Source organism: Hypoxylon trugodes, assembly GCF_022578975.1.
Source record: "Hypoxylon trugodes strain CBS 135444 unplaced genomic scaffold F4822scaffold_1, whole genome shotgun sequence".
Classification (NCBI taxonomy): Eukaryota; Fungi; Ascomycota; class Sordariomycetes; order Xylariales; family Hypoxylaceae; genus Hypoxylon; species Hypoxylon trugodes.
The window spans coordinates 271571-283163 of NW_026250016.1; the positions used below are offsets into that span (position 1 = coordinate 271571).

The 11593-nt window shown below is 44.9% G+C and overlaps 4 protein-coding genes across 4 annotated transcripts; 3 read left to right on the plus strand and 1 right to left on the minus strand.

Annotated features, from left to right (window-relative positions):
- Positions 1-1109: 1109 nt before the first annotated feature.
- On the plus strand, positions 1110-4533 carry F4822DRAFT_383786 (uncharacterized protein). Its single transcript, XM_051456468.1, has 3 exons — positions 1110-2318; positions 2371-3715; positions 3780-4533. The coding sequence occupies exons 1-3, from the start codon at positions 1571-1573 to the stop codon at positions 3847-3849; spliced, it is 2163 nt and encodes a 720-aa protein (XP_051318956.1). The 5' UTR covers positions 1110-1570; the 3' UTR covers positions 3850-4533.
- A 1567-nt stretch (positions 4534-6100) lies between these two features.
- On the plus strand, positions 6101-7808 carry F4822DRAFT_383787 (uncharacterized protein). Its single transcript, XM_051456469.1, has one exon. It carries the CDS (start codon positions 6349-6351, stop codon positions 7363-7365), a length of 1017 nt encoding a protein of 338 aa, XP_051318957.1. The 5' UTR covers positions 6101-6348; the 3' UTR covers positions 7366-7808.
- A 127-nt stretch (positions 7809-7935) lies between these two features.
- On the plus strand, positions 7936-8998 carry F4822DRAFT_383788 (ribosomal protein S6). Its single transcript, XM_051456470.1, has 3 exons — positions 7936-8127; positions 8188-8219; positions 8380-8998. Exons 1-3 carry the CDS (start codon positions 8104-8106, stop codon positions 8666-8668), a joined length of 345 nt encoding a protein of 114 aa, XP_051318958.1. The 5' UTR covers positions 7936-8103; the 3' UTR covers positions 8669-8998.
- On the minus strand, positions 8999-11562 carry F4822DRAFT_383791 (DUF298-domain-containing protein). The gene is made up of 5 exons (XM_051456471.1): positions 10953-11562; positions 10776-10819; positions 10225-10304; positions 9992-10169; positions 8999-9911 (listed from the first exon to the last, which is right to left on the minus strand). The coding sequence occupies exons 1-5, from the start codon at positions 11031-11033 to the stop codon at positions 9485-9487; spliced, it is 810 nt and encodes a 269-aa protein (XP_051318959.1). The 5' UTR covers positions 11034-11562; the 3' UTR covers positions 8999-9484.
- Between the last annotated feature and the right edge of the window lie 31 nt (positions 11563-11593).

An 11593-nucleotide genomic window follows, 5' to 3' on the forward strand; every position in this document is an offset into this window, starting at 1 on the left:
CGTTTTGTTTCCGCATATTGTGGGCGCATATCCTTCGGCGTATTCTTGACTTTGCGCCGGTCTTGTTTCCGCCTACTACGTTTATACCTGCGCATATTTTCCTCTTTCGTCGTTCTTGTTTCGCCAATAGACCTAGCGAAACTTGTTGGTGCTACTTATGCTAATCCTTTTCCAAAAAGCAAGAACTTACCAACTAGGGCGCCAACAACCCCCTATTGCATCCAACGAACTGCTTTGACTCGGCTTGACTTGACGCATATCTCCCCCCCGATCCGAGAGAAAAGAGACCATCGAGTCCTAGTTCTAGTTTTTCGATGATTGGATTAACAGATTAGTCACTTAGGAGGCCGGTCATCAATAATTTCCCAGCCTAGTGCTCCATCTTACAGGCGGTTTTATAGGCAAGTATTTTATTATTTTGTTATATGTATGTATCTCATCGAACACGTATATCAGTCACATCCACATCTCCATCCACCTCCCGCATATCACTTTGGAATTATTCGGTATCCCGAACTTACTACTACTATTTTGTCCGCCCCTTTTTTGTGTCATTCTTGCCGACTTACTATCCCGTTAATATTTACCATTATATCATATATACCTATATCCCTATTGCACATATTATACCTGTGTAAAATATTAAGGAAGGTACATTGGTATCCTACGCGTTCTTTCCCTTATTTCCTTTCCTCCAAATTGCCCAATGCACCATGCAAACTTTAGTACTTTTTCCCTTTTCTCTTCCCGATTCTACCTTTCCCTTCTTTTTTTTCTTACCGTGTAATCATCACGAACCCGTCACCAAGGTGATTACATACGACAACACCTTTTTACACAGTTTATCGACATGCTACGTGACGCGTACTTGCTAATTTATAATTTAGTTCTATTACTTTCCTACTCGGAATTCAAACGAATGACCATACTTTAATATTTCTCTTTTCTACTCCAGCTTTGTTTTTCAATTCTGTAAAACACGACTGTCTTTTCTGTTCCTCTTCACCAATGAGTTGATCAACACAACCCTCCGACTTCGCGCATGTTGTCTTCAAGTATACATAATATATCTAGACTCTAGCTCGAACAGTTTTTGGGTAAGTATACACCTACCGCTTATTCGTTTTTTTGCCTACTTTAGTCTTACTTCACCCTTGCTTCCTACCCTATCCATATGTCATGATGCGATTTGTATTACTCCCTAGTAACTGACTATACTATATCATATATGCACCTCATCCTTCCCGTCATTCCCTCCCCTCCACTCCGCCTCCCTTGATTCCTCTAGCTCCATTGGAACCTTTCGTATAAACCGAAACCCTACTAGTACACACGCACATACACACACCGCCCCGTTGCTTGCACACACACACACACACATGTATATATGCCCTCGTCTACCCGCTATATACTATGTCTTATCCCACATTGACAGTTCGACTTGATGTTTGGAACTCGAGTATATCTTTGGGGTCGACGATAATATTTGCCAACAATATTTACTAACGTACATTATATAGCGAGCGAAGGTTGCGGTGGTACTTGGAGACGCGCACGTCAAGCCGCCGTCATGGCCGCTAAGAAGGAGGTGTCTAGCCGACAGGAATTTGGCGAGATGGGGAAGGCATCTTGGGAGACCACGAGGTATGCTCGAGAGAAAGAAGATGCACAGCGACAACAGGACTACGCCGCTCAGCAAGATAGCCTACGAACACAACTCGTGCAACTATATGATAAAAAGGCACATCTTAATCACGAACTACAAGTTGTCAACTTTAGCATTCAGCAGTACGAGCACCAGCAAGAGAAATTAGCTCACGAATTCGAAGAAAGCAATGCTCGAATCTTAGCACAGCGTCAGGAGGCTGATCGACTGCAAGAGGAATGGTTTGCGCGCTCACGCGAGGATCCAGCGCAAAAGGAGAATGCCCGACCTAAGAGCAGTAGCAATCGCCGTCAATCTAATCGCGACGCGCCTCCACAGACTAACGGTTTTGGTTGGACGAGTATAAACGGTTCACGACGACGAAGTCGCAAGGAGGAGGAAGAGGAGCCTCCTGCCGATCCAGGAAATCTGATGAGTAGTATTTATCACAATCCTGTCGAGGAGTCTGACACCCTTAACGGTAGAGCTATGCCTCTGCGTAGTGGCGGCGGTCACCGTGCCCGGCCTGGTCCAATCCCGAATGGTGTTGCAAATGAGATGGAGTCAGGTGTTGGCGAGGGCCCTCTGGCAGGCCGCCCTAGAGATAGGCCCCTGAAGCCTAAGCAGCGACACAGCTTACCCAGTTTCCCAGCAGCTCGTTCACCAAAACCACGTAAGCTTTGCTCTAATATGCTATGTGCGTTACGCTAACTTACTTGTTATAGTTGGGTCCGAACCGCCTTGCGAAGTTAAGCCTTCTAAATCCCCGTCAGGACGAAGATCTTTGCCCAGTGCCAAGGGTTCTGTACCGCCCTCGGAAACCCCAGCACCAGAGACCAACGACGTTCGAGACATTAGCCGTGAGAATTTAGTTCTTAAGAATGATGGTAAGATGATGGTCGAACCAGCGATGTTCGCCGGGATTCCTTTAGAACGAATCGACAAGGGCCACCCCTATTGGGAATCAGAATGGGAACCATTAGAAGATATCATCGAACCACAGTTGAACAAGTGGAAAGAAAAGCTAGAACAACTACGACGAACGCCCGATGCCATACGCCATACCGTTTTCCTTGCCAATCGTCAGGTCAATCGTGGCCAATCCGTTATCGACTTCCTCAAAGATGGCGATTGGCACCCGTACCAATTCGTGAATAAGGAGGTGATGAACAAGTTCTACAAGACGTTTATAAACTATGACACTATGTTTCGATTAGTTAACGTCCATGAGGAACTTAAGAAATTCGACCTTGAAGTAACACCTCTAGAATGGCTACGTCAACGCATGTATGATCTCGCGAGTATGCAGGGGGACAAGTTCAACCTCTCTAAGAAGACACATGATCTATACCACGACGCCAATCTAAAGCTTCTGAGGGAGAAGCATGGGTACGGCAACATAGGAAGGCCATCCGGGTATAAGCTACGGGACAAGGATCCAGAAAAGACGGCAGCCAAGAAGATCAAGCAAGAGTCAACAGGTTCGGTACGACGCAAAGCCCGCCGATCTATTGGGCAAGTCGACACGGATGATACGCCAAGTGTGGAGGATATGCAGAAAGGACTCGATCAGCCACCGGCGGAATTCCTAGAGCCTGTGACACCTCGATTGCAGAAGCGCATACGTTTAGAACCAGCACCCCCCAAAGAAGAACCTGAGGAAGATAAGTTGGAATACGATGGTTGGACATCAACTGATTCATTCTCGGCCGGGCGAATAATGCACCTCGATTGGCGCGTGTATCAGATCAAGACGAAAGACCTAACTACTAGCACAGAGGTAACCCAGTACTGGACTTGGAAGGCAGATAAAAATAAATTCGAACACCAAGTACTTCGAGATGTCCACCCGAAGGTGACTTGGGGGTACTACCAGAAGCCCATCAACTTTGATCTCTCGTTAGAAGAGATTAAAGAAATTCGGTACGCGCCAGACAGCCAGAAGATTCTCGTAGTTGTCGCCGACGAAAAGCGTGGTAACGTTTTCGCTCACTTCAAGCGTGAGCGAACCAAGACAAGATTCCTCTCATTTGCCAAGAAGAAGGGTATTAAGTTGGTAAAGAGCTCTCAGTAAGTGTTTCATCCCCATACCGTTTCTATCCTGCAAAGTTCACGACTCATAGGGGTTTTTTAGGGTTGTAATGGAAGATTCGTGGGATAATATGGTGTCGAACACACTACCGAACGAGGATTCCGATACGTGAATTCGTTACTTGGACGTACTCACCGTTCATCCACCAACCATGTCTTCGATTTGTTTCTCTTCACGTTACGATTTATGTTACCGACCTGGACGCCGGGAACTTCTACACAGTACGAAGATATTTAATATAGGGCCACCGCAAGGAATCTGGAAAGGTTTCATTGTTCCTCTCGTCTCACATTTTCTGTTTTATAATGATCTGTTTCTTTTTACTCGTCCGGGCATCAGCATGGATGAATTGGCAAGGATAGGAAAATCGGCCGGACGAATGGATGGACTTTCTAAGTGTGGCAAGGTGGGACAAGTACATACGACTTCGGCTAATTAAGAGATCAGGTATCTGAGAGAAAGATATATAGGAGGGACTAAGAAGAGGGGAGGATAGGAAAAGAAGTACAGGGCGGCAATACCCATCTTCTCATATATCCCTCTCTATATTTGCACGGAGGAAGTGGTTTGATCTCGCCCACTCCGTTGCGTGTTAACACTATTGACCTCTCTTACGCGAGAGAGGATGTACGAGTACTACTATATTTGTACTGTATAGGGCAGGTGATGAGGGCAAAAGGCAGCATTGCGAAAAACTGCATAAAGGGAATGCGTTGTTTTTTTCGGATGTTTTCAACTCCACCAAGATACCTACTCTGTACCTACTACTTAATGAATGATCAAGGGTTCCTTTTAATTATTTTGTCTTTGTGGATTCGACGTTGACAAGGAATGTAGAAATTGTTCTGGAGTTTTTCTCTACATGGGGGTTTCCACAGTTCCCACAGTTTCCACATGGCTCTTGTTTCTCAAACATGGTCCACACGTGTCTTCGCGATTCATTTCATCGGGGTTATCGACCGAGACCGAGATTGCGCATTGAAATTAGGAATTTAAAGAAGACAAAAGGAACATTCGAAAAAAGGGTCAAAAAGGGAAACCCCACATACTACCTAGGTATATCAAGGGTACCTAGGTAGGTATGTTCTTAGTGTACTCCGTATAAAAAGTTCCCAAGTTACCGGCATTTTGGGTATATGGTAGGTGGGTATATCCCTGCCGAATCTGTGATTGGAAATGCGTTAGGCATATCCCGTACAGTAGCGGCAGATCCGTGTGTACCTTAGTAGTTGTATGTACCTATCTGCTAACCTAAGTTCCAGGTTATGTAGGTACCTAAGGTAACTTTTAAGGCAAAGCAAGGCTCCCTCGTGGCAGTGGGTGTGTGCGGGCAGGCAAAATAGAAAGAAAAAAAAAAGGGGACATTGCGCTCGTGCATTTTGACGTCTAAGGGTCGTTGCGTCGGTGTTGGCCCCCAATTTTTTTTTTTTAAAAAAATAATTTGGTTATAAAGTAGCGGTCGGCCCCCAAAAAGTTCCTTAACTTAAGGGTCAAAGCGTGGTGAGTTACAGCGCTTTTCGCTTTTATTTCCCCTGATTTTTTTTGGGGGACGGGGGAGGCTTGGGTGTTACTTTTCCCCATGTCGGCTTGTATCTTCGGTTGACGTATTTGTATACATGTACAAGTTATGCAGGGAGGTACTTACACTGATGTATATAGTTGAATCCCTGTTAGCCAAGCCGGCAGGAAGCGGGCTTGCGTTATGCATAGCATAAGGATAATGCTTCTTATGAAGATAATTCGGATTGATTAATTTGATATTTCGTGTCGAGGTTATGAAGTAGAAGGGTTTAGTCATTTATTCTTCAGATTCATTATTTATTTTCTTATTCATTTATATGTAGAGATGTTTTATACACCACATTAACCTCGAAGGTTCCTAGACCGTCTGAACTATTATTGAAATAGGTCCAAATAGCCGTGACACTGACATAGTCTGATAAATTCAGCTGACTGCTCGCGGCAACCTTATATCACAGACCTCCAAGCTATATCGAACTGGCACTTCCTGATATAACTCTGTCCACAAATTCGACAGGAAGAAGATCGAGTTCTCATATCTCATTATATACCTAGACAACGAATAGTCCTACAGTAAACTGGCGGAGGATAATGCCAACCTAAATTAGATCAGCCATCTCCAAAACTGTACAAATGAAATAGACGTGAACTTCGCCAAGATTCTCTATAATCGATGGTCCACGAGACCAGGCCGGAATCTACAATTGAGTTCCATGCTAATGAACGTAGTTTCTACACGATGGGGGGATGGTCGTGATCAATCTACGTCGTCCGTAAGACAATATATGGCACGGATGGGATTCACTCTCATCGCCCCTAACCGTAAGTTTAGTTTTGACAACTATTGAAGTTAGAGAATAGACCAAATTCTGTTGCTTATGTATAAATATGCGTCTTGTCACGACCTGGAGAAAAATCACTCTGGCTGATTACTCCATCTTGTCATCTTTGGTTTCCATCAGCAAGACAGTTCCTCTCAAGTGTCTTGTCAAGGAAATCAACAAGACACAGAAAAGAAAACCGAACAAACCAAAGATATACACACATAACAACATACCCGCAATAGGACAAGCCTATACCCTCCATCAACATGGATGGTATGAACATCTTCGACGGACTCGAGCTACTGGCCTTCCTTGCTGAACAATCTTCTTTCGGAGGTCCTGATGTTGACCGTATCACTATCGGGAGGTGGCAACACCTCTTCGGTTACACGCACGATGAGGCGGTACTAAGAATCCATCAACATAGAACCGACTTTACCGACGGTACTCGTATGAGAGTCACGGAATCGCACTGGCGGAAGGTTCGCGCCAAGAAGGAAGTGGCTGGTCACGACTGGGAGTCGTTTGAACACGAATGTAACGTGAGGGCACGTACTGCTGGTCCCTCATCTCAAAGGTTTCCGAAAAAGAAAGAGAAGCCCATCGATCCAGACGTTACTTATTTCCTCAAGATCGAATGGCCGTTTACAAGCGTGGAGCAGGTTCAAGAAGTCGCTGGTCTTAGCAAGCCTCCCCTACGGCTCGATGGTAATGATGACGAGGGAGAACCCACTACTTTTTGTGGGATCGACGATGCTGCTAAGGATAAGGTCCTTGCTTGGCTTGAACGACGGGGTTACTTCTTTGAACCTATGTTGATTCCCTACTCACTGGCGAAGAAGAATTTATCATCGACTTCGGTGTACCCAACCCTAGGCGTCGACACAACCCTACCGCAACACCGCTTGAACTCTCTCGACGATCCTAAATTGAGCCCTGCGCAAGACCAACACCCTGTGTGGTACTTCTTCTACGATGATCTAGCCGACCGAACCGTTCTCTCAAAACTTCTTGATATCCAGTTCGTACTATTCAACAATGCTAGCGTAACGGGTGGCACTTTAAAGACGGGGGTTGGCGAAAACAAAGTCTTGGTAGACTCTCCAAACAGCAACGAAAAGGTGTCAGGTCAAGCATACCTTGCCTTTACCAAGGACGAAGAGGAATGTATCCGACTATACAAAACGGCCAAGTACGAGATTGTTCGATGCGAGATTCAAATCGAAGGCATAGGTACAAAGCAAGGACTTACCTTTCGATATGTCGGAGAAGTTGACCCATGAGACTTCTTTTCGTTCTTATTGAATAACCAATAACCAGCACTATGCCACAAGTTGCGGCTTTTCCGATGATACAACATATACACTCACGTATCGTGTGGTTCCCACATGTATACATTTCTTGCGATATTAATTCTGAAGTTTGGCTAAGGTGATAACATTCTGGAAACGGACCGGCGCAGGATTCATTTCAAGGAGGAAATAAGAATTTATTCGTCAAGTTTCTGTAAGATAAGGCGATGGGTTTGGATCGTTCTAATAATGGGAGGGAAACCGAGATAGATTGACCTTTAAACGGATTGTTGGTGTTGTCTCCCGTTGAGGATATTTCATTTGTACTTTATATACTATAATTTAGAACCTAATACATAATAGTAAATTCAAGATGGCCTTATGAATAATATTTCATCCCTTTGTGAAAAAGAAGACTGTCATGGTGGAGGTTGAAATTGATGAGATCGGTACGGAGGTACATCAGATAAACCAATGACGGAAGAGGCTTTATAAAGTTATTCCGGGACCCATAAAAACATTGTGCGACCGTCTTATCGATTAATCGATTTATCGCGATCAGCTTGGAACTCTGCTATCCATTCTAGCATTCAATAATATCTCAATAATTATTTGCGGAAACAGCGATTTGACGCCATCCTATCCTAAATATACGAGGGGAGACTAGGCTGATATTGGACGATACAAATTTGAAGTCATTGCGCTCCGAGTGAGCGAGCAGCCGACAAGATGCTGTACGAACTAATTGGAATCGTGAGTTTTCTTATTCAATTCCCACCGCATGTAGGAATATGTACTAATTGTAAAAAATAGGTCCGACCTGGCAATCTCGCCGAGGTGAAAGAGTATGTCCTACTCTCCTATATAACGACTTCAACATCCGAATTGTTTCGATATGACCTCTCCACCGTTTTCTACCACTCCCATCCAAATCGCACGACGAAACCACACCCCACCGACAAAACCAAAACCTATAGAATCCACATACTAACTCTGTCAAAACAGAATCGTCCTAACAGCAGGCCAACTAATCCTCCAAGAGCGAGGCGTAATCCGTGGAATATCCAACTGGGGTGTCTTCCTCCTCCCCCGCGCAACCAGCGCCCACCAAATGCGTCACCACTCCGGTCACTACTTCGCCATGCGCTTCGACTCCAGTTCCAAAACCCAACAAGCCGTACGTAACATGTTGGCGCTCGATCCGCGGATGATCCGACATGCGTCTGTAAAATTGGGAGATGGCAAGTTAACTACGACGAGTCGGTTCGGGGCTCCGGAGTGGTCGGCTATGTAAAAATATGAAAAGAAGGAATTTGAGACTTGGGTAAGCCGGTATTATATCGACTTTATCAGAGCAAGGGGATATTCGACTTATGGATATACATGGGCTACGTGCTACCCGACGAAGAGCGATATATGGCACGAACGAATGAATTTCACGGCTATTAGGGTAGGCGACAAATAATGCCTCCTATAGCGGAATATCAACGCAGGAAGCGATTAGCAGGCGACGAATAGGTTAGCTAAATGCTGGTCTGCTGTACAATACCACACGGCATGAGGAACTTAAACGGATATCCATGCATTTAGGAGGAAATGAATGGACGTATATAAAATAGAATCAAATCTCATATATCTAACCTCCAACATATTTAAATGACATGTACAAAACTCGCGATTTATTTCATTCACTACCTTCATACAAGTGCATACCATACAATAGTCACATCAGCAACAGTTAAAAATAGAAAAATCATATATACTCAATAACTTCTTCAATTCCGCCTAGTAATGCTTAAAAACAGGCATCTCATCGTAATGAGTTACCTAACGTAACGCCATTCTGCCAAATACAACTCTGTTCGTGTAGAACCGAGAGCTGCAACGCCTCGGACTAATCCTGACAACAACAGTCTGGTTCACTGTTCGTGAGAGAAGTCATTTCTACATCACCACACTTTCCGTCTTTTTCGTGGTCGGTAATCCGTAAATCGCGTAGACCATAAGCGTAAAACCCCTTTTCCTCCTCACCAATCGATTTACATCCAGAGCAGGTATTCGCCGTGATCCGGGCAGCACGGGCAAACTCCAATAGGCAAAGACCCCCTACCTAAGCGTCAACGTCCATCTCTGACTTGCGCCGGTACCAGGCCACGAAGGAATCGATCACGCCGGGCCATGCGCCATCCTCCGTCCAGAAATTCAACGACTCATCTTCGATACTCTTCACCGCGAATTCGAGTGTCTGGTTCCACATATCGCGACTAACAGATCGGGTCCAGTTCTCTCGCAGGAATGCAATCCACTCGCTCAACCAGTCGACACCGGCTACTTTACCCACCCACGGCAGACCAGGTTCCTTGAATAGCATTTCCCAATACAAGATCGAGTTCTCTAGAGAAAGAGCTCGTTGCTCGGCGTCCTTGCCCACGACGAATGCGTGACGATAGACTTTTCGGAATAGATCACGGTCCTTGCTTAAGAGATCAACAAGATACTTGAATTGTTGCTTCTGAGCACCAATGCTCCCATCAATTCTGGTTTTCCGATTAATTCCATATTTCGAATTGGACAGCAAAGTACTCTCTGGAAAGGGATAGAAGTAGAATTGACCTACCCCGGTTGGGCTTTCCAGCCCTTGACGAAACCATCTCGAGTGATTTCACCGATTGTAGGAGCTTGTACAATTTCCATGGCAAGAAATAGAGAGGCTCCCTCGAGGTCAACTCCAATAGAATTCAAATAGGTCATGGACGAGTCGGCACCAAGTTGATCTCTAGGGTCTTCTTGCTCATCTGTTTTCATATTAGCAAGGTTAATTACTCCATGATAGTGCCCTGCGTAACGCACTTCTCAAACTATCGAATAGCTTCGTTAATTGTGCGTCTTTGTTTGTGGCGTGTGATCCGCTGGAGTTTTGAGAAAAGTACCTAAAAATCAATGATTAGCGACACGAGCTCAAACTACGAGGCTGAGAAAATAGTTGTAGCGTGCGATAGGGGAGATGGTACTGAAATAGGAGCAGCAGCTAACAATACGCAGATAAAACGGGATATGGTAGCTTGGGCGCGATTTATTGTACATGGTATTCTTTAATGTTGTAGTTATCTAACCGCTTTATATGGAATGTGGCTGTGAAGACAGACAGCAAGAAAATAGTAGTACTTTCAAGCACATCCCATAGATTGCGCAGGGCATCGTAATGATGGTGCCTGTTATGTAGTGGGCTATTACAATAGAATGATCACGCCAATATCTTATAATAAACGCGCCTAGGTAGCCCATGATCCATCGCAAGAAGAAACAAATCAGAAGTATAAAATGTGTCGTTTAGAACATTGGGCGTATTAGGTGTAAAAAAGGGTTATAGTGGAGGAGGGTGGAATATGGAATTCACTTACGAGTCAACAGCTTCGTTAAGCTTATAATTTGCACTCTTCAAAAACTATATGGGATATCTAGTCAGCATGAGGCCTCCCGAAGGACTCAAATACTGGTGATAAAACATGTACTAAAAGACATGTATAGATCTTGGTATGAGGAGTTGCCTTAAGTAGATGAGTAGAGGAGGGACCTACTCTCGTAGCTGTCCTTTCTGGCGCCCCTGTAATGGCCACGAAACTAGTAATAGCCGCCTTTTGGGCGGAAGACGGCGGCATCGTGACAGGTTGTGGTACCGATTAGTCGGTGATCTCGAGGAAAATAGGTATCAATCTCGTTGTTTCCCAGGTTTCTCAAAACTCCAAATAGGATCTCTCTTTTTCTTCCTATGGTAGACGGATACAAGGGAACTCTATGGTTGCTGTGTAAAAAACCACCGCAGTCCTTAAGATTATGTATGGGCGTGCAGCGCTACGCGTTCGTGGCTGGATGACTTCGGCGGATTAAATATTGAGGAGGGGTCGTGACTCGTGAACGCGGTGAGGGGCACAAACGAGGGTGATTTAGTTGGCGACGGACTTGACAATATTATCCCTCGGAGTAGACGCTTACGCGTATTGAAGAGTTTGTGTTGTTTACGGATAGATGTCGTTTCGGATGGAGATGGGTCATATGGCGTCGGAGGTAGAGGTATGTAAATAAAATAAAATAAAATAAAAAAGAGAAGTTTAAGGTCTTTGCCGTTACGGTTGGAAGCGCCTGAAGTTATGGTGGGGTTGATACCTCTTACGTATGGTACCGCACTGCACTTACCCTGATGGGATGGTGGATGGTGAAA

What these genes read in the sequence shown, in the direction of transcription:
- F4822DRAFT_383786 (XM_051456468.1), top strand. Translation starts at nt 1,571, where the DNA reads ATGGCCGCTAAGAAGGAGGTGTCTAGCCGACAGGAATTTGGCGAGATG. An exon ending in AGCTCGTTCACCAAAACCAC is followed by an intron (nt 2,319 to 2,370) that starts GTAAGCTTTGCT and finishes TACTTGTTATAG; the next exon opens with TTGGGTCCGAACCGCCTTGC. An exon ending in AAGTTGGTAAAGAGCTCTCA is followed by an intron (nt 3,716 to 3,779) that starts GTAAGTGTTTCA and finishes GGGGTTTTTTAG; the next exon opens with GGTTGTAATGGAAGATTCGT.
- F4822DRAFT_383791 (XM_051456471.1), bottom strand. Translation starts at nt 11,033, where the DNA reads ATGCCGCCGTCTTCCGCCCAAAAGGCGGCTATTACTAGTTTCGTGGCC. An exon ending in CAGAAAGGACAGCTACGAGA is followed by an intron (nt 10,820 to 10,952) that starts GTAGGTCCCTCC and finishes TATCCCATATAG; the next exon opens with TTTTTGAAGAGTGCAAATTA. An exon ending in GCTATTCGATAGTTTGAGAA is followed by an intron (nt 10,170 to 10,224) that starts GTGCGTTACGCA and finishes ATATGAAAACAG; the next exon opens with ATGAGCAAGAAGACCCTAGA.
- F4822DRAFT_383788 (XM_051456470.1), top strand. Translation starts at nt 8,104, where the DNA reads ATGCTGTACGAACTAATTGGAATC. An exon ending in TGTACGAACTAATTGGAATC is followed by an intron (nt 8,128 to 8,187) that starts GTGAGTTTTCTT and finishes TGTAAAAAATAG; the next exon opens with GTCCGACCTGGCAATCTCGC. An exon ending in AATCTCGCCGAGGTGAAAGA is followed by an intron (nt 8,220 to 8,379) that starts GTATGTCCTACT and finishes CTGTCAAAACAG; the next exon opens with AATCGTCCTAACAGCAGGCC.
- F4822DRAFT_383787 (XM_051456469.1), top strand. Translation starts at nt 6,349, where the DNA reads ATGGATGGTATGAACATCTTCGACGGACTCGAGCTACTGGCCTTCCTT.